The sequence below is a fragment of the Chiroxiphia lanceolata genome, chromosome 2 (assembly GCF_009829145.1).
Source record: "Chiroxiphia lanceolata isolate bChiLan1 chromosome 2, bChiLan1.pri, whole genome shotgun sequence".
Lineage (NCBI taxonomy): Eukaryota > Metazoa > Chordata > Aves > Passeriformes > Pipridae > Chiroxiphia > Chiroxiphia lanceolata.
Genome location: NC_045638.1, coordinates 114,941,851 through 114,961,765, shown reverse-complemented (window position 1 = coordinate 114,961,765; position 19,915 = coordinate 114,941,851). Strand labels below are relative to the sequence as shown.

The window sequence follows — 19,915 nt, the reverse complement described above, 5'->3', positions numbered from 1 at the left end:
GCAGTGCCTGTAGGACATCTGTCCATGGCGGAATGGGGCACACCATCCCAACATTTTTCCCATAAATCCCTTGCAATGGTGGGCCCAGATATGCTGCAGGAGGGAAGGACCCCCTGAGACTGCTGCTTGGAAAGACGAGAGGCCCCTGGCTCAGGGGTTTATTTTGGGGGGAGCTGTGCAGGGTTTGGGGTTGGCTGGTGTCCCTGCTGGCCTTGGCGTGGACAGAGTCTGTCCCATGCTCTGTGCCACCCTCTGAGGTGGAACATGAGGCTGGTTGGAGGGGACAGCTGTACTGGGACTCTGCAGTCCCCGGAGCCACAGGGTGTCAATGCCTGAGGTCCTGCCCATGGATCCCGTCCTGACATGGTGCAACCAGGGGGTCCTGGCTTTCTGGGAGGGGTCACAGGGCTCCAGATGTCCCCAGCTCCCTGTCTGAGCTTGGATCCTTGACATGGCTTGTGGCACATTGCATGGTGGCTACCAGGGACAAGGGCCTGGATGGGTGCTCCTGGATTGAGGATCATCTTCCAGCCAAGCCAGGTGGTGCACGGACAAGCCCTGCCTGCTGTCCCTGTGTGCTGAGGTGGGGGCTGACTCCATGCCCTTCTTCCCCCATGGAATGCATGGCACAGCCCATCCCAGCTCCTGCTGGAGGTGTTGGCCACAGTAGGGCAGGCAAGGGGGGTTAAGAACCTGAGGAAGGATTTGGCCCTTCTGTCTTGGGTCTCCATGAGATATCCAACATTAGCTTAAGGAATCTGATCCTTGGGGAGTGACTCCTCCTTCACCAGCTTGGATGGACATGCTGAGGCTGCTTGAGAAGGGTCCTGTCCTCGCTGCTCAGCTCCATGGTCCTCCCAGCATCCTGAAGGACACCAGCACTGGTCAGGCTGAGGAGGTGGCAAGGTTTGAGGAGACCTTCCACATCCTGCTGGGTTCCTTGCAAATCCATCTCTCCCATTCCAGAGGCTCTGCCCCATGGAGGGAGGAGAGGGGTTTCAGAGCAGAACCACCCACCTAGCCTTGCTGAGGATCTCCTTTCCTTGCTGGCTCGTTGGCCATTGTGTGGTGGTCCAGGGCATGATCCAGTGGATCCACCCTGCTGGCTCCAGCCCCTCCTGGTCCCAAACACCTTAAATCCCACCAGGAACACATTGGCATTTCGATCCCAGTGCTGCCATGACTCCCCAGCTGGGTCAGGCTCTGCAGCAGATGGAGGTGACCAAGGCTCGTGACAGCAAAGATTTGGAGCCTCTCGAGGCCATGGCACAACAGCTGCTGCACTGTGGGGCTTCCCTGTGCAGACCTGTCCCCCTCCCCACACTGCCATGGGGATCCATGGGGTGGGATGGGTTGCAGGGAGCCTGGGGTGCAAACCCTGCTGGCACCGGGCACTGTCTGAACCTTTCTGGTGGGTGCTGCAGCCCAACAGTCGCTGGGGGAAGGTTGCCATCCATCCCCATATTTACAGGGGCTGAAAAATCCACACTGGGTGGGGTGGGAGGAGAAACCTGCAGGGCCCCCGATGTGTTTGCTCCCCTTCAGGGTTACATGAAGCCGCTGAAGCAGCCGGAGAACTCCCTGCTCTGTGACCCCTCACTGGTGGATGAGATCTTCGACCAGATCCCTGAGCTGCTGGAGCACCACGAGCAGTTCCTGGAGCAGATCCACGACTGTGTGCAGAACTGGCATGAGAAGCAGAAAGTGGGCGACCTCCTGGTGCAGTCGGTGGGTCCTGGTGGGGTGGATTCCTCCTGGGCATGGCCCCATGGAGAGCGTTCGGAGCAGGAGGCTGGGGAGTGGTTAAAGGACGGGCCTGGGATGGAGCACAGGAGACAATCTCCAGGCCTGTTGTCTGCTTAGCGTAACGCCAGGGAGCTGCAGCTCCTGGCTGGATCAGCAGCTCCCAGCTGGATCTGCAGCTCCGTGTCTCTGCCTCAGGAGCAGAAACGTCAGGGCTGAAAAATCGGGGTGGGCGGACAGCGGGAGAGCCCTCCCTGCGCCAGCCCAGAGCCAGGATTAACCCTTGGGGCAGCTTCCTCCAGGCTCTCCCGGCATGTCCCTGCGGGATCTATCCCCCTTTTTCCCCTTCCCAGTTCTCCAAGGACGTGCTGGTGAACATCTACTCTGCCTACATCGATAACTTCCTCAACGCCAAGGATGCCGTCAGGATCGCCAAGGAAGCCCGGCCAGCATTCATGAAGTTCCTGGAGGTGGGTCCTGGTTCCTCTCTCCATAGGTGCTGCCCAACATCCAGAGCCAGGCTGCTGGTGGGGCAGGATGGGAGTTAATGGGAATAAACAGGTAAGCTGTGGTCAAACTGGGATTTTTCCCCTCACCTCCTTGGTTTTGTTGCGAAGAGGATGGGTTGGGACAAACCAGAGTCACTCCAGATGGTGTGCAGAGGAGTCGCCAGGAGGCAAAGCGGGTGCTGCTGCAGGTCCTGGGCTGGTGGGATGTTGAGTCCCTGCTGTGTCCCACCCATCTGTGCCCCTCATGGGTATTTTGCAGCAAAGCATGAGGGAGAACAAAGAGAAGCAGGCCCTGTCCGACCTGATGATCAAGCCGGTGCAGAGGATCCCGCGATACGAGCTGCTGGTCAAGGTGGGTGCAGGCAGGGGAGTGACTGCACTGGGGCTGCTGGGGATGTGCTTCCATGGAATCCCAGCGTGCTTTGGGTTGAAGGGACATCAAAGCTCATCTTATTCCACAGGCAGGAACACTTTCCACTAGGCCAGGTTGCTCCAAGCCCCATCCAGCCTGGCCTCGGACACTTCCAGGGATGAATTTTGGGTGTCCGTGCGAGGTGGTGATGGAGCTGGTGGGCTCTTTAGAGGTGACAGACACCAGTCTGGTGGCGGTCAAAGCCCAAAGCTTCATTCCTTGGGGCCAGTTTGCACTCCCAGCAGCCGGAGCAGCGCGGGGGGGTGGGGGGTGTCGGTGACACTCGCCCAGGGTGACAGCGTGGCCGTGTCCCCACACAGGACCTGCTGAAGCACACGCCAGAGGACCACCCCGACCACCCCTTCCTCATCGACGCCCAGCGCAACATCAAGCAGGTGGCCGAGAGGATCAACAAGGGCATGAAGAGCGCGGAGGAGGTGGAGAGGAATGCCCGGATTGTGCAGGAGATCGAGTCCCACATAGAAGGGATGGAGGATGTATGTGGCGGGGAGGGGGCTTAGATGGGGTCGGGCTTCCCTTCTCCCCAAAATGCCACCATTTCTGCTCCTTCTGGGCCACATTTCTCTTCCATGTCCTGCCTTCCCTATCGTGGCCTTGGTGGGCTCCTGGAGTTTGGGGAGTGGGGGATGCAGGGGTGAAGCCCCCAAGGCTCCCCACCCACGAGCCTCCTTTGTCCTCACAGCTCCAGGCTCCGCTTCGCAGGTTCCTGCGCCAGGAGATGGTCGTGGAAGTGGTAAGAGAGGGGTGGGGGGTCCTCCCTCACCACAAGGGCTGTGGGACCGCACACTGGATGCTGGGATTGGGGGTCGTGGGGTGGATAGATAGATGAATGAATGAATGACAGATCAATGGTGACACTATAAATTCCCTAAGTACGGGGGAAGATAAGATGGATTTTGGAGCAGGCAGGAGGCAGGGAGAGCCCCCAGCAGACCTGGTCAATAGGGAGGCTGAAGGTGGAGACCATGCCTGGTGTTTCTATGGCCCTGGATCCCGTTGCACCTGGTCCCCTTTCCCCATCCCAAGGACACAGCTGGTCCCATGTGATGGTGGTGTGGGACCACTCCCACCCTGCAGTCTCCCCGTGTCCCAGTGTGGGGAAACTGAGGCAGGGACCTCTCCCAGTGCTGGCAGCAGAGGGGGGTGTGGACACTGACCCCTTGGTGTCTCCCACAACCCCACAGAAGGCGGTGGGTGGGAAGAAGGACCGCTCCTTCTTCCTCTTCTCGGACCTGCTGGTGTGTACCACATTGAAGCGCAAGTCAGGCTCCCTCCGCCGCAGCTCCATGAGCCTGTGAGTACCACCAGGCTTGGGGGCACCCCTGGGATCGTACCCCCACAGCTGACCTGGCTTTAGGGTGCTGGAGGAGTGAGTGCAGCTCAGCCATCCCACCCAACCCCACAGGTACACGGCAGCCAGCGTGATCGACACCGCCAGCAAGTACAAACTGCTCTGGAAGCTGCCCCTGGAGGACGTGGACATTGTCAAAGGTGTGGCACTGCTGCAGTGTCCCATCCCACCCCAAAACCCGTCACTCACCCCTGGATGACGGGGAGGGAGGAGGGGTTGATGCCATGCACGTGTCCCCACACAGGTGCCTCGCAAGCCACCAACAGGGAGAGCATCCAGAAAAGCATCAGCCGCCTGGATGAAGACCTCAGCACACTGGGGCAAGTCAGCAAGCTGTCAGAGACCCTCAGCTTCCCCCACCAGGTATGGGCACTTGGTGCTGCCCCCTGGTTGGACACATTCCCGGTGGGACCACCCAGGGTGTCCTCAGCCAGAGGGAGAACCTGTGGAAGAGCCGGTGGCCATGAGTGTCCTCAAAGGACCCAGATGCCAACGGCCCCAAAGCCACTATGGGGTTGGGGCAGCTTCCGAGGAATGGCAGGGGATGTCCAGGGTCAGCATCACATGGTGTTCCTGGTGCCGTCCCCTTCCCCAGGGGACCAACTGGGATGCCCTTGGTGAAAAGGACAGCCTGGGGAAGGACTGGTGGCATCTGTGCCCTTAGAGGGCAGCCTCTGAATTGTGGCAGGGGATGGACAGGGTGGTGGTGGCCCATCCCTGGGAGCTGAAGCTTTGTCCCTGTCCCCAGAGCCTGGATGACGTGATCAAGGACCTGATGGCCGCCATCCACCGGGAGCTGTCGGAGAAGCAATCCCTGTCCTTCAGCATGGCCTTCCCCCCCAACAAGGTGGAGCTCAGCACCACCAAGGCCGATGGCACTGAGTCCTTCATCTTTGAGTTCCCCAACCCCGACGCCCGGCTCAGCTTCGAACAGGCCTTCGAGGACGCCAAGAAAAAGCTGGGTAACACCGGGCACAGGGGAGGAGGCCGTGGGTGTGGGCTTGGTATCACTCGGTAGCCCCCCTTTCCTCCACCGCTTCCTCAGCCCACAACTTGGTTTTCCCCAGCTTCCAGCAAAAACTGCCTGGACCCAGAGTTCCTCAAAGCCATCCCCATCATGAAGACGCGGAGCGGGATGCAGGTACTCAGAGCCTGGGTCCCCGCGGGAGCCGCGGGTGCTGGGACGAGGTGGCTCGTTCTGGAGGTCTCATCTCCCGCTCCCTCGCAGTTTTCCTGCGCCTCCCCCAGCCACGGCAGCCCGGAGAGCTCCCACGAGGTGTGGGTTTGCAACAGCGACGGCTACGTGGGGCAGGTGTGCCTGCTCAGCATCCGCAAGGAGCCCACGGTGGAGGCCTGCATTGCCGTGTGCTCCGCCAGGATCCTCTGCATCGCCTCCGTGCCCGGCCTCCAGAGGGCCTGCAGGTAGGCAGGACATAGCCGGCGGGGCCGCGGGGCCGGGGGCGCGGGGGCGGTGCTGGAGCTGCCTGTCCCCCCTCCCCCGGTCGCGCAGGGAGCGCTCGGAGCCCCTGGGCAGCCCCTCCTCCGAGGACGCGGCGCCGCAGCCCTGCCTGCACATCTCCATCTCGGGCTCGTCGCTGGAGCTCTCGGAGCCGGTGGACGGCGGCAACAGGGAGCTGGTGCCCTTCGACAGCGACGACACGGACGACGAGTCCTCGCCCAGTCCCTCCGGGACGCTGCAGAGCCAGGCCAGCCACTCCACCATCTCCTCCAGCTTCGGCAGTAAGTCCTCCCCAGCCCCTGCGCAGCGCAAAAGCTGCTTTCTCGCCCCAAAGTTATGGGCCTCTCTGCCTTGCGTTCCTCGGGGAAAACTGCAGGGGGAGGCTTTTGAGCCAAGGAAATCCCGGGAAAAGAGATGTGGTCCTGGGATGGGTGGCTTTGGGTAAAACCTGCTGGGTTTTGGGGCTCAGCATCACTGTAGCCTCCTCACCCCCTGCTTAGTGAAACACCTGCTTTCTCGCCCCAAAATTATGGGCCTCTATGCCTTGCGTTCCCCTGGGAAATCTGCAGGTGGAGGCTTTTGAGCCAAGGAAATCCTGGGAAAAGAGATGTCGGGGGTATCAGCCCGACAGTGTGGTCCCGAAATGGGTGTCTTTGGGTAAAACCTGGTGTGTTTGGGGGCGTGACATCCCTATGTCCTCCTCACCCCCTGCTTAGTGAAACATCTACTTTCTTGCCCCAGAATTATGGGCAGCTCCATGATTTTGGCCTCTCTGCCTTGCGTTCCTTGGGGAAATCTGCAGGTGGAGGCTTTTGAGCCAAGGAAATCCTGGGAAAAGAGATGTGATCCTGGGATGGGTGGCTTTGGGTAAAACCTGTTGAGTTTTGGGGCTCAGCACTACTATGTCCTTCCCTGGGCTCGATATCACGAGGGGACCTGTGATCTCTTCCCCGTGACTTCGGAGGGTGTGGGGTGCTCCTGGTCTGACCCATTCCCTCCTCCCGCTGCTCCTCCACAGACGAAGAGATCCCAAGCTGCAAGGAGGCAGCAGTGGAGACAACGAGCTCGGAGGAGGAGCAGGAGCCTGGTTTCATGCCCATCACTGGCACCTACGGGCAGGCCCGGCACGGGGAGAGCCCCACGGATGGGCGGGCCCTGCGCCGCTCCAGCCGCGGCTCCTTCACTCGCGGCAGCCTCGAGGACCTGCTCAGCCTGGACCCCGAAGCCCACCAGAGCTCCATGTGGCTGGGCACCGAGGATGGATGGTATGGCCCCGGGATAGAGGGGGATGCATGGGTTGGGTGGCCCCCAACCCCTGGTGAGCCCTGGGCTTTGCTTTCCTGCAGCATCCATGTGTACCAGTCCTCGGACAACATCCGGAACAGGAAGAACAGCATGAAGATGCAACACTCCGCCGCCGTCATGTGCATCTTGTGAGTGGGGAAAAGGGGGGTTTTCAGCTCCCGTGGGTGGCCGTGGTGGGGTGGTTTGGGATGGCTGAGCAGGTGTTTTCTCTCCGCAGGTACCTGGATAACCAGGTGTTTGTGTCGTTGGCCAACGGGGAGCTCGTTGCGTACCAGCGGGAGGCAGGTGAGGCTGGATTGGGAACGTCAAAAGACACTGCTGGGCATAAATGCAGCCCTAAAGTGGTGGCTGGTGGGTGGGTGGGTGGCTTGGGCAGCCCCCTGGGGAGGGGTGCTCAGGGACTGGAGGTACCAAAACTGGAGGTGTACATTGTCCTCCTCCTCCCTGCTTGCCGTTGGCATTCCCTGGGGACATCGCTTTATGTCGCCTATAAGGGAGGACCTGGAGACAGAGATCTCCAGCCACTGCATGCCCACATGCATCGAGCTGGACTTCCCCTGGGGACTCTTTAACCACCCACCCCCCTGTCCCCCGCCCTCACAGGCCGCTTCTGGGACCCCCAGAACTCCAAATCCCTGTCGCTGGGCTCTCCGGGGAGCCCCATCACCAGGATGGTGGCGGTGGCGGGGAAGCTGTGGTGCGGCTGCCAGAACCGCGTCATCGTCCTCAACCCTGCCACGCTGGCACAGGAGGTACCGCGGGTGGTGCCGGGGGTGGCGGGGGCCACGAGGGCACCAGCGGCGTCATGGCGCTGTCGCTGTCCCCCCGCAGCACACGCTCCAGGTGGGCCAGGACGGCGGGCGTGGCGTCACCTGCATGGTGAGCGCTGGCACCGGCGTGTGGGTGGCGCTCCAGGGCAGCGCCCAGGTCCGGCTGTACCACAGCACCAGCTACGAGCAGCTGGCAGAGGCCGACATCACCCCCCCCGTGCACAAGATGCTCGCAGGTGAGTCCCTCTGGCAGACGGGTAACCCCAGATTGGGATGGGGCAGTGAATCCCACAGGCAGAGGATCGTGGAATTCCAGAATGGTTTGTGTTGGAAGGGACCGTGAAGGTCATCCAGTTCCGCCCCGTTGCCATGGGTAGGGACACCTTCCATCAGAAGCCCCACTGGTGAATGGATAATCCCACGCTGAAACAGGGCAGTAATCCCATGGTCATGGAATCACGGATTTTCAGAGTGGTTTGGGTTGGAAGGGACCATGAAGCTTGTCCAGTTCCACCCCCTGCCATGGGCAGGGACACTTTCCATTACCCTGGGTTGCTCCAAGCACCATCCAACCTTTGGATACTTTCAGAAATGGGAGCCAGAGAAGCAGCCACAGCTTCTCTGGGCAACCAGTACCAGGGCCTCCCCACCCTCACAGCTGAGAATTCTTTCCCAATATCCCATCTAACCCTGCCCTCTGCCAGTGGGAAGCCATTCCCCCTTGTCCTATCAGCCCAATCTGACAGCACCCCGGGGTGCTTTACACCACCCAGGGGAGTTGTGGGGTCCCTCCCCACATCCCATGTGCCACAGATCCCCCTGGGAATGGCGGTGGTGGGGTTCACACCCCGTGCCGGGCGGGATGAGATGCTGATTTCCGGGATGCTCCGCAGGCTCGGATGCCATTATCCGGCAGCACAAGGCCGCCTGCCTGCGGATCACGGCGCTCCTGGTGTGCAAGGACCTGCTGTGGATCGGGACGAGCGCCGGCGTGGTGCTCACCCTCTCCGTGTCCCCCAAGGCCGCCCCCACGCTCGTGGGGCTCTCCCAGGGCCACACGGGCCACGTCCGCTTCCTCACGGCCATCGAGCTGCCCGACGGCTTCGACGTCCTCTTTCCATTGCCCCGGGACACGGGTAGGTGGCCTGGTGACACATTTCCCAGGGCTGTTCCACTGGTGGATAACCAAGAGGAGCCTTGCAATGTTGTTATCAGAGTCCCCGTTCCATCACTGCCTTGTTAAAAATCCAGGGGGAAAAATTGGGAGTGGGAATTGGATGCTAAACTTCCCCCCGCCAGTGCAAGTGACCTCAAATTTCCCGGGAGACCTAAATTCCCTTGGGGAAAAGCCATGGGAAAACTGTGTCACCCATCCTAGCTTTGAAGCTGGGATGGGATGGGGAGAAGGAGATGGGATGTCAGAGAGTGATTTTGAAGGGGGAGGCAAAAATGGGCTGGGGGAGCTAATTTGGGGTGGGAGGTGTGCAGGTGTGAGGAGTTTTTGGGGGCCAAGATGTGGTGCCTGGGAAAGTGCAGGTGGGAGGATGCTGCTGGCATGCTGGAGGGAGGAAGCTGGAATCATGGAATAGTAGAATGGTTTGGGTTGGAAGGGGACCTTGAAGGTCATCTAGTTGTTGGAGGGATGATGCTGCTGGGATGATGACTCTGGGAGGATGTTGGTGGAGTGATGTTGGGATGATAACTCTGGGATGATGTTGCTGGGATGATGACTCTGGGATGATGTTGCTGGGATGATGACTCTGGGATGATGTTGGTGGGATGATGCTGGGATGATGCTGGTGGAATGACAGTGGAATGACATTGGTGAGATGCTGCTGGGACGCTGTTGCTGGGATGAGGTTGGGATGCTGCTGCTGGGGTGATGTTAGGATGTTGTTGCTGGGATGCTGCTGGGATGCAGCTGCCGGGATGATGTTGGGATGCTGCTGGGATGCAGCTGCCAGGATGCTGCTGGGATGCTGCTGGGATGATATTGGGATGCTGCTGGGATGCAGCTGCCGAGCTGCTACTGCCATGACGCTGCTGGGGACTGGGGGAGCCGCGTGGGGACACCTGACAGAACCCGGGGGTTCTGCACTTGGCAGGGGCCGAGAAGCCGAGCGAGGCAGAGAAACGAGACCCGGCCCGGCCCCGCGGCCCCGCCCTGGGCCTGGCCAAGCCCAAGATGTTGGTGATCAGCGGCGGGGACGGCTACGAGGATTTCCGCCTGACCAACAGCAGCGAGACCGTGGGGCGGGACGACAGCACCAACCACCTCCTCCTGTGGAGAGCGTGAACGGCCACGGCCCCCCCGGGCCACCCCGCCCAGGAAGGGGAGCGCTGCCCCCCCTGCGTGCAGAGAGGGGGGTCCTGGCCCCTGTCCCCAGCGCCCCCCCGCCCCGGCACCTCTCATCTCCAACCCGGCTGCTCTCTGTGTGCTCGGGGTTGGGGGGGACGAGCCCCGCTCCCCCCGCCGTCCCCCCGGCCACTGCACTGGACTCGGGGTGGGGGGGGGACACTCACCGCTTGGGGGGCATCCAGGACATTCGGGGTGGGGGTGGGACGGGACGTGTCCTTGGGATCACGGAACGTCCCCGGGGCCCGGCTGGAGGATGTGCCCAGAACATGCCTGCTCTCCGGTTTTGTGTGTGCCTGCTTCACGGGGAGGGGGGGCCTGGCACTGTCACCCCCCTCCCCCGGCCCCCGGGACCCCCGGCCATGCCACGGGACCACCCCAGGGACAATCTGGGCGCTGTGTCCCCCCCGGCCCGGGCCTCTCGCTCCCCCGCCTGCTCCATCGCCAGCACCCAGATAGCTCTGTTTGTTTGTTTGTTTGTTTTAAATATATATATATTATATATATAGAAACATCCTTATTTATTTGGGGCGGTCTGGGGGAGGGCTTGATGCATCCTGACATCGCTGTTGGTCCCTCTGCTCCGGAGCTGAGGGATTCAAACTTCCTGGAGAGCTGGACCCCACTGGTGGAGCTGGATCTTGGGTGTTGGTGGAGGGGGGGAGCTGATGGAGGGGAAGGGAAAAGGAAATTGGGGGTTCCTCCCCCCCGTTCTCTGTGATTCTCAATGGGATTTCGCAGCCTGGGCAGTGGGATGAAGGCACTGCTGCATCTCCTAGATGAGGACAAGCATCTTCACATTCCCCACCAAGGGTGGCCCTAAACTGGGTGTGGGGACCCTAAAAATGAGACTTTCTGGACCAACCCTCCCCCATTTGGCCTTTTTTCCTCCCCGTTTTCCTGCTTTCACCTTAGAATCCAGGTGAGACCGGTGCTCCCAGACCGGGACAACCTGTTGTCCCCATGGGAGAGGTGACAATGGCGGTGGCAGGGATGAAGCGGGTGAGTGAGTGACCGGAATGCTGCCATCCCACATGGAGCCATCAGGAGGGTGGGGGTGTGGGTGTGCTATAAATTGGGATGATAAGGATATTTTGGGAAGGTTGGGACGGGATTTCAGTCACGTGGAGGCTCTTTGTCATTAAAGGTCACCCGTGTCAGAGTGAACCCAGCGTGGTCTCGTCTTTCCCTCGGGGTGGGGTGACAGGAACAGGGTGAGGAGCTCCCCCCACCCGCTGGCGTCACTGGGAATGCCACCCACTGGTGCCACATGGGATGAAGAAACTCTTCCCACTGGTGGGGTGCAGCTGTTCCATCCTGGATAACCCCAAGGGGGATGTCGGGGGGGGATCCCTCCCTTGTGCCACAGAGCACTGGGATGTGTCCTACTCCCTGGCTGGACAAACAGGTCCTGGGGAGCACTGGGAGATGGAGGGATCACCAGGCCCAACTGCGACCAGGTGTCCCCAGTGTGGAAAAACTGTTCCTCAGGGAAGAGGGCAAGGCCAAGATTCCATGTGCTGTAGGAAAGCTGGGTGCAGCACCCATGGATTGCTTTTTCTCCCCAGTTTCCCTGCTTTTTCCCCCCTCCCGATTTCCCTGCTTCCCCCCCCCCCGATTTCCCTGCTTCCCCCCCCGATTTCCCTGCTTTTCCCCCCGCCGATTTCCTTGCTTTTTCCCCCAATTCTCCTGCTTTCACCCCAAGATCCAGGCGAGCCCAGTGCTCCCAGAGCAGGGCACTCTGTCATCCCCATGGGAGAGGTGACAACCACGGGGATGAACCTGGGCGTCCCCAAACCCCATAAGGGGACGGGGAAAAAAATCCTTATTTTTGTTTTTTAAAATCCCTTCGGGGAAGGCAAAAATCCCCCCGATCCGAATCCTCGCCTTTTCCCCTCAAAACCCCAAGGAGGGCGGGATAAAGCCCAATATTCCCAAACTCCTGCAGTTCCCAGGAGGCGGCGCTGCCGCGGCGCTGGGATAGGGGGCGTGGCGAACGGCAAAGGGGCGGGGATATCTCTCGTGACGTCACGGAAAGGGGCGTGACCAGTGGTAATTAGCGCGCCCTCGGTTCATTCATAAGGAGGAGGCGCGAGCAACGGGGTGGCCCCGGGGGGAGCCCGGGGGGCTCCGCGGCGGGGCAGGTAAGGGGCACCCCCGGCCCAGGGACCCCCCCCTCCCCCCTCCCCCCTCCCCCCTCTGCCTGAGGGGGCTCGCTCTGAGCCGGGAGGCTCGAGGTCCTTCGCCTTAACAGGGTTAATTCCCCCTTGGAGCGATCTGGGAATGCGGTTGCTGCAGCTCTGCGTTGTGCGACGGAGCGGGGGGTGCTGGTTTTTGGGGTGCCGGACCCCCCGATTTGCGGTAAAAAAGAGTGGGGGGGTGTTGCCTTGGGTTTGTCGCTAAGCAGGGCATGGGAGGAGCTTGGAGTGGGGGCGGTGGGGACCCCCCGGCGGGGCCGGGAGGCTCCGGCTGCGGCAGCGCCGAAGTAGGTTAAAATAAAGGGTGGAGAGGGGGAAAAGTAGGTTAAGGAAAACTCAGCAGCGGCTGCCTGGGAAGAGGGATAGGGATTGGGAATCGTGGCGGGTCTTTTTTGCTGCCGGGAGCTGGAAAATCCCAGGGCTTGCAGCCAAAAAGCGCTGCGGGAGCCGGGATGCTGCGGTGAGGGGCTGCCCCCTGAAACTGCGCTGGGATGAGAGGCTGCCCCCCAAAATTGGGCTGGAATGAGGGGCTGCCCCCCAAAACTGGGCTGTGATGAGGGACTGCACCCCAAAATTGGGATGGAACGTGCCGCTGCCCGGGTTTGGCGGGATCCCAGCGCTGCCTCTGGGATCAGTGGATTTTAATGCTGGATATTTGTGGCGGTTCCGCTGTTCCCACCGCCCCGAGGGGGCCCCGGGGGAGGCGACAGCGCCGAGTTTCGCTCCATCTGCCGGACAATCCCCTCCTTGTCCCGCGCTGCCTCCAAGAGCTGCTCCCCGAAGTTTTCCCGAACAGTTGTTCCTTTCTAGCTCCGTTTATCTGCAGGAGCCATCGGCTGAAACCCTGTTGCCGCACAGGGAGGGAAACCCAGGAATCCCAGTGGGCAGCCTTGAATTACTGGCTCTATTAAAGCAGGAATGGGAATAAAAGGCTTCTGTGACCCAGAGGGATTTTGGGGGAGGGTTCCAAAACCAAGTCACCTTTCTTGCTGCTCTTGCATCGATGCACCAGCCAGCTGGGGTGTGGGGGTGCTGGAGGTCCCCAAAAAGTAGGTCTGGCCCTGATGGCATTATTTTTTTGTTTCCCATGGATTTTAGAGGGACAAATTTTGTTGGTTTCAGGAGTTTCAGGGCTTCTCTCTGCCGTGCCAGGGCAGCCGGGCATCCCATGATCCTGCATCCCACATCCCCTCCTGGGATGGCCCCTGGGGGCCCCCAAAACCGGGTGATGAACCCTGGGGTGGCCGCGACTCGGCAAAGCTCCAGTACCAACCAGGAACTGGCACCCTTTGATCTTTGTGCCTCCTGCATCCCTATTGGTCACCTAAGGGATGTCCTTAATCCCTGGATTAAACCTGGCCTCAGATCTGCTTTACCTGGGGCCAGCCCTCTTCCTGGTGATGTTTAAATCCCCTTGTGGGCATCTGGAATTCTCTGGGGAGCTGGGATGCTCCGGCAGCCTGGGATGTGCCAGCCTGTGGCATCGTTCCCGAGGTGCTTGAATCCCACAGCCCCAGAGGATTAAAATGCTTCACATTAGGCTTAAACTCGAGTTTTACTAGTGCTGGCTCGCAGCTTTCCTCCCTCTGTGCTTGAGGGGCACATCCCAAATGCCTTGGGGATTCCAGAGGTGGGCTGGTTGGCTCCATGCTGGCATCTGATGGGTGGAGGAACTGGAGCACAGAGAATGCTCATTCTGGGTTGTCCCAACCCACATCCCATAAATACCTGGCTCAGCCCCCCCCAGTACCTCCTCTCATGTTTAATGAGCTGCATCTCAGGCCACTAATTAGTACAAACTCGTCAGGCAGAGGCTGTACCGAGGCTCCTACGGGACCGTGACGACCGGGGGAGTTTCCATGCGGGCAGCAGGATTTCCATGCGGAGCCTGGATCCGGGTTTGGGTTGTTGGTTGTGGTTTTCCTTCCTTCCCCCCATTCCCTGTGCTCTCATCATAGATTTTAATTTTATATTTTCTTGTGGGAAACACCTTTTGTTCCACTCCAGTTTGTGTTTAAATATATATTTATTTCCTTTTTAGTGACTTCATTTCCTTGTGGCAGGTGCACAAGGATTTCCTCTGGAGCAGGGAAAACCTTCCTTTAACTTTATTTAGTGTCATCTGCTCCTTGCATGGGTGATGGGTGGTGTGACTCCATTGCAGGGGTTGGTTCCTCTCCAGTTTGGGATGGAGTTGGGATCTGATGATGCCAGGCATCCCATAAATCCTCCAATAAAGCTTTTTTGGGGGGTGGTGCAGGGATATTTAGGCAGATGCCTTAGAACATCCTAGTGGGGGGGAAATAGGGTCCCCAAATTGGTTCTCCACTGGGATTTTCCCTGGATGATGACCCCCCTACCGTGGTCCCCCTTGGGCAGGTGTCCCCTGGTGATGAAGAGGAGCGGGATGCGCTGGTGGCTCTTCACCATCCTGGGGGTGAGTATGGCCTGGTCCATCCATTCCTAGCCCATCCATTCCCATCCCATCCTTGTGCTTCTCTGCCTTTGGCACCTCTGTTGCTCAAACACCACCCCACAGCCACAGCAGGGCATCCCCAAACACTTCCCACCTGGAAACTTGCAGCACTTGGGGAGATGCTCAGTTTGGATTGAGGGGGTTTTTTCCCCCCTCACATTCTTCTCCCTCCTTTTCTCTCCTTCATCAAATCTTCTTCCAGGGCAGGGGCTGATAAGGAATGTGGCATCTCTGGGGCCACATTTGCATCCATCATGTGATGGGTTGGCATTTGGGATGGGTTTGTGACCATCATATCATTGATGATGGTTTGCCCCCATCGTGTCACCAGTGAAGAGTTTGCATCTGCCATGGTCCAGGGGACAGTTTTGCCTCTACCACGTGGCCTGTAATGGGTTCATCTCCACCCCATCACCCCTCCTCCTCCCCTGGAGCCACATTCCCACTGGCACAGGCCTTGGAGCAGCAGCAGAGCTGGACCAGCCGGCGCTGAGCTCTTCGATTCTCCCACAGGTGCTGAGCAGACTCGTGGGGGCCGAGAGCTGGAATTCCCGGGAGCACAGGACCCCGGGATGCCCTCCCGGGGAGGAGCCCAGCGAGGTAAGCCGTGGCCCCTGCGGCACATCCACACGGATCGTGATCCAGCCGCGGCTCACCCCCCTCTCCCTCTGCAGGATCCAGGAGGGACGTGCCGAGCTTGTCCCCCCGGCACCTTCTCCCTGGGGGACACACCCTGTGCCTCTCACACCCGGTGCCGGGCCGGGAACAGGATCCTGGTGGCCGCGGGGACAGTGGGAAGTGACAGCCGGTGCGGAGCCTGCCTGCCGGGGTGAGACTGGGGAGGGGACACCGGGAACCCCCGATCCCGCTCCCGGCCGGATCCTGACCCTGGTACCCTCCCGCAGGTTTTACAGCCCCGAAGGGGAGAGGGACCCCCGGGGCCGGTGCCTGCCCTGCGCCGCTGCCCCCCGCAGCACCCCGGGGTGCCCAGGTGGGTGCTGGAGCTGCCGGTGCCACCCCGGGTTCGGGGGGGACGGCAGAGCTTGTGTTCGCCCCTAGGACGCCGCAGGATGTGCCCCCCTTGGGATGAGCAGTGATGTCCTGCCGGGATGCGGCAGCTGGGAACGGCTTCTGCTTCCCTGGGCTCCAGCTGAAGCAGGGCTCCTGGGAAAACGGAGTTGAATCCCAGGAAAGCCGCTCCCGGAGGCTGATCCGGTGCCTCCCCCTCAGGCCGGCGGCGGGTCCGCAGCCCCGAAACGCCGGGACGGGCACTGGGAACCAACGGGACACGGGTGACTCCGAGGGGGGAGGAAGAGGAGGAGGCGGCGGCGGCGCAGGCGGCCGTGCTGACCATCGTCCCGGTCTTCTGTGCCATGGGATTGCTGGGAATCCTGGTGTGCAACCTGCTGAAGAAGAAGGGGTACCACTGCACCGCCAGCAAGGAGCCCCAGTCCGGCGGCACGGGTGAGCCCCGGCTGTGCCGTGCCACCGTCTGGTGGTCCCACATCCAGTCCCCCCACATCCAGCCCCCCCCCCCCCCCTCACCTCAGCCCATCCCAGCGGCTCCTGGTCCTCGTTGTCCCAGGACTTCCTGCTCGTTTCCTCCTGCTCTTTTTTGGGGTGCTTTATCCCCCATCACCGAGTCGTGTCCCCGCCCCCCAAATTCTGCCCGCAGGTCCCAGCTCCATCTACCAGCTGGAGGACGCCAACGAGGACACCATCGGGGTGCTGGTGCGGCTCATCACTGAGAAGAAAGGTCAGGGGGGGTCCCTGGAGGGGGAAAAGGGGATGATATGGGCCAGACGCCTGTGACCCCCCCTCCTCGGTGTCTCCCGCCCCCAGAAAACGCGGCAGCGCTGGAGGAGCTGCTGAAGGAGCATCGCAGGCAGCAGCTGATGCCACCGAGCTGGGCCCCCCTGCATAAGTAAGAACCCCCTCAGGGCCGCGCTGAGGACCCCCCCGTGGTGAGACCAACCCCGTGGTGATGGTGGCATCTCCCCCCTGTCCCCAGGCTGCACCTCCTGCCGCAGTTTGCCCCCTCCTGTCACCACCAGCAGCACCCGCACACGGTGCAGGGCCCGGCCCCCTGCGCCCGCTGCACACAGAAGTGGCCGGAGGTGCTGCCACCCCCTGGGGCCACCAAGGTCCCCAAGCCCGGCGAGGTGACCATCCTCTCCATCGGCAGGTGAGCAGAGACCCCCCCCCAGCAGGGGTGTGTCCCCTCCCCAGGGTGGGACAGGCTGACGTGACGCTCCCTCCACCCCCGGCAGGTTCCGCGTGTCCCGGATCCCGGAGCTCAGGAGCGAGATGGGGGCTGAGCCCCTCCGGGGCCCCCTCCCCGGCAGCGGGATGAGACCCCCTTGGCTGAAAAGCACCGACGGCCCCCCCGAGGTGAGGGATGGGGTGTGGAGGGAGGATCGGGGGGAGCCCTTGGAGGGGAAACCCGGGACTTCTGGAGGCTGGAGAGGGGTGCATATGCTGTGAAGCCCCATTGGGGCATCTGCTGAGGGGGGAGGCTGGAGCAGCCCCATCACCCCCAGGCCTCTTCCAGTAGCTGGGAGGCTTTAAAAAAACGCTTTAAAAATTGATCACCTCTTTATTTTCACCCCTCTGTGTTTCAGGTGTGTGTGTGGGGGGGGCTGTGGGGTGGGTGCTGATGCCCAGCGGGGACACACTGCTGGTGGCCCCTGGGGTGTCCTGCAGCAGCCAGGGACTTAAATACACCCCCGTGCCCCCCTTAATACACCCTTGCCCCCCCTTAATACACCCCGTCCCCCCTTCGTGCTCTGTACCCCCCTAAGAGCAGGTATGCAACAGCACATTAGCATATATTTGCATGTGTGGTCGTGCCCTATATGGGGGCAGAAGGTTGTGCAGGGGGGTATGGCCACTTCTGTATGTGCAGGGACCTCTACAGACACCCGCCTCAGCTCTGGGGACACGAAGGCAGGAGCGAGGGGGTGTCCCACACTGCAGGGTGACACGAGGTGACACGGGGTGGCACGGCCAGGGGGCTGCTGGTGACTCATGGGCAGCTGCTCAGCCTCACGTGTCCCTGAACACGTTCCCCCCCCTTCCCGCCCTGTTCTCCCTCCCTGCTGCCCGTGCTGGTGGCCACGTGTGCCTGGCATGGAGGGGGGTGGGACACAGTCCCATGGAACACTCCAGGATTGGGACAGAGCAGGTGGGAAGCTGGGAAAGGCCCTGGGGGTGCTGGTGGCAGTGGATGGACACGAGCCCGGGTGGTACCCAATGTGTGTGACCCACAGTGCGGCAGCAGGGCCAGGGCACTGCCTGTCCCTGTGCTGGCACTGCTGGGGCACCTCCAGCCCTGGGGGCAGTTCTGGGACCCTCAGACAAGGGCTGGAGTGTGTCCAGGGAAGGGAATGGAGCTGGGAAGGGGCTGGAGCAGCAGGAGCAGCTGAGGGAGCTGGGGGAGCTCAGCCTGGAGAAAAAGAGGCTCAGGGGGGACCTTCTGGCTCTGCAACTCCCTGACAGGAGGGGGGAGCCGGGGGGTCGGGCTCTGCTCGCAGGGAAAAGGGACAGGAGGAGAGGAAACAGCCTCCAGCTGTGCCAGGGGAGGGTCAGGTGGGACATCAGGAGGAATTTCTTCCAGGAAAGGGTGGTCAGGCACTGGAAGGGACTGCCAAGGCAGGTGGTGGAGTCCCCACCCCTGGAGGTGTCCCAGGAAGGCCTGGCCGTGGCACTCTTTGCTAGGGGCTGGGGGACAAGGTGGGCATCGGGCACAGGGTGGACTTGGTGATCCCAGAGGGCTTTTCCAACCCCAGTGAACCTAGGATTCTGTGTGTTCACACCAACACACATGTTCAGCCCCACACATGTGCACATGGAGCTCTGTATGTGTGCCCCCCTCACCCGTGGTCCATCCCTTGTCCTCCACAGGTGCCTCCTGGCCCGGGGGTGGCCTTGGGGGGACAGTGACACCCACAAAGACCCCTGGAGGACATGGGGCGTTATGTGAAGCCAGTCCCACTCAGAGCCATGAGGAGCTGGAGGTGCAGCTCGGCCTCTGCTCCTGCCACCGAGGTGTCCAGTGGCAGCATAGCAAATCCCAGGTCCTGCCCAGGTGGCGGGAAGGATTCCCCGTGCCAAGGTCCGGCGTGGCAGCCTGACGGACACGATCTCTGGGAGCCATGGCACAGCTCCCTTGGGAGCCACTGGATGACATCCATGGTCACCTCCTGGGTCTGTTGAGCTGAAGCCCCTCCAGGACCACCACGAGCTCCTGATTTCCCTCCATCACCAGCTGCCAGGATAACGACAGTCACTGGATCACGGGATAACTCCCACCTCGCCAACAACCCCACTGGGCATGGATTGCTCCAGGCAAAGCTGGTCTCCTGCCTCCATCCACCCTCTATCCGAAGTCTCCACCGGCCTAGGAGAACATGGTGGGGACGCTCCCCATGAAGGCCACACACTTCACTTCCCACAGGAGCTGTTTCTATAGGATCACATTGGGATCACTGGGACAACCCACCCAAGGCTGAGCTGGAGACCATCAAGCTCCACCATCACCCCAGCAATGGGTTCATGGCCCATCCCATTCCCTCCCACCACCACCTCCCTGTGCCAAAAAAAAAAACCACCCCAACCACCAAACCCCATTGGGCTTCTTTTATTTATTCATTTCTTTTTTTTTATTATTATTTTTTTTATTATTGACTTTTTTTTTTTTGGAAACATTTTCATCATTCTCGAATGTTCTACATCTGACAGGAAACATCGGACAGTTACAAACTCTTGGCTGGGATCTGTCAGGGAGATCATGAAACCTGATCTTCAGAACCGAAACCAGAACAGAAAACAAACGGGAAAACAACCCCAAATTCCAGATGGACAAACTGAGGCTTGGGGGGAGGGGGCTCTCCAGGGCAGCAGCTCCAGGCCATGTTCCCTTCACACCTTGGAGGCTCGGAAGACGTCGTTATTCTTGGGTTTAAATTCTTTTTCTTTTGGTATTTTTTTGGGGATTTTTTTTTTGTATTTATTTTTGTTTAAAAGGTCCAATAATATTTAAAACCGAGCTGGTCTAGAGGTCAATGTGAATTAAAATTAATTACAAAATGAATGACATAAAAAGAGGGGGAGGAGCCCACGCGGGTCTGCTCCGTGCTCTGGGAATGGAAGGGCCTCATTCTGCCTCCCTCACCATGCTTCCTGATGGATCCTGACCCTACAAATCCCTTCCCTTATCCCAAACCCCTAGGAAAATTCCCCAGCTCCATCCCTTGCAGGACGACACAGGGAGGCTGCAGGTGGCCTTGTTGCATCAAGATTATTCCCTACAAACA

General features: G+C 60.5%; 2 protein-coding genes across 5 annotated transcripts in view; both read left to right on the top strand.

The window, feature by feature from the left end:
- The window catches only part of ARHGEF17 (Rho guanine nucleotide exchange factor 17), a 32,031-nt gene extending 21,000 nt beyond the window's left edge, over positions 1-11,031 (top strand). The window contains exons 3-21 of the mRNA XM_032680349.1: positions 1,546-1,728; positions 2,097-2,213; positions 2,512-2,604; positions 2,985-3,161; positions 3,368-3,418; positions 3,870-3,979; positions 4,091-4,176; positions 4,281-4,399; positions 4,785-4,998; positions 5,104-5,177; positions 5,265-5,458; positions 5,547-5,776; positions 6,514-6,760; positions 6,842-6,928; positions 7,018-7,085; positions 7,404-7,552; positions 7,632-7,806; positions 8,464-8,706; positions 9,676-11,031. Coding sequence (XP_032536240.1) covers positions 1,546-1,728; positions 2,097-2,213; positions 2,512-2,604; positions 2,985-3,161; positions 3,368-3,418; positions 3,870-3,979; positions 4,091-4,176; positions 4,281-4,399; positions 4,785-4,998; positions 5,104-5,177; positions 5,265-5,458; positions 5,547-5,776; positions 6,514-6,760; positions 6,842-6,928; positions 7,018-7,085; positions 7,404-7,552; positions 7,632-7,806; positions 8,464-8,706; positions 9,676-9,866 — 2,808 coding nt within the window. The 3' untranslated portion in view covers positions 9,867-11,031. The remainder of the gene's footprint in view (positions 1-1,545; positions 1,729-2,096; positions 2,214-2,511; positions 2,605-2,984; positions 3,162-3,367; positions 3,419-3,869; positions 3,980-4,090; positions 4,177-4,280; positions 4,400-4,784; positions 4,999-5,103; positions 5,178-5,264; positions 5,459-5,546; positions 5,777-6,513; positions 6,761-6,841; positions 6,929-7,017; positions 7,086-7,403; positions 7,553-7,631; positions 7,807-8,463; positions 8,707-9,675) is intronic.
- A 962-nt stretch (positions 11,032-11,993) lies between these two features.
- Positions 11,994-19,648, top strand: RELT (RELT TNF receptor). Of its 4 annotated transcripts, none has more exons than XM_032678808.1 (11): positions 11,994-12,070; positions 14,504-14,561; positions 15,114-15,200; positions 15,275-15,429; positions 15,506-15,591; positions 15,831-16,064; positions 16,276-16,356; positions 16,443-16,524; positions 16,612-16,785; positions 16,871-16,991; positions 18,504-19,648. In XM_032678808.1, exons 2-11 carry the CDS (start codon positions 14,517-14,519, stop codon positions 18,540-18,542), a joined length of 1,104 nt encoding a protein of 367 aa, XP_032534699.1. In that variant the 5' UTR covers positions 11,994-12,070; positions 14,504-14,516; the 3' UTR covers positions 18,543-19,648. The 4 variants fall into 4 exon arrangements, with proteins under 4 accessions (XP_032534699.1, XP_032534698.1, XP_032534700.1 ...); XM_032678807.1 differs by having other exon boundaries at positions 12,000-12,070; positions 13,932-14,561; XM_032678809.1 differs by lacking the exon at positions 11,994-12,070 and adding an exon at positions 12,178-12,287.
- The last annotated feature ends 267 nt before the right edge of the window (positions 19,649-19,915 follow it).

Excerpts from the sequence above, each read along its gene's own strand:
- RELT (XM_032678807.1), top strand. The coding sequence starts at position 14,469 with ATGATGACCCCCCTACCGTGGTCCCCCTTGGGCAGGTGTCCCCTGGTG. Across the intron at positions 15,430-15,505 it reads TGCGGAGCCTGCCTGCCGGG|GTTTTACAGCCCCGAAGGGG; the intron begins GTGAGACTGGGG and ends ACCCTCCCGCAG. Across the intron at positions 16,992-18,503 it reads GCACCGACGGCCCCCCCGAG|GTGCCTCCTGGCCCGGGGGT; the intron begins GTGAGGGATGGG and ends TGTCCTCCACAG.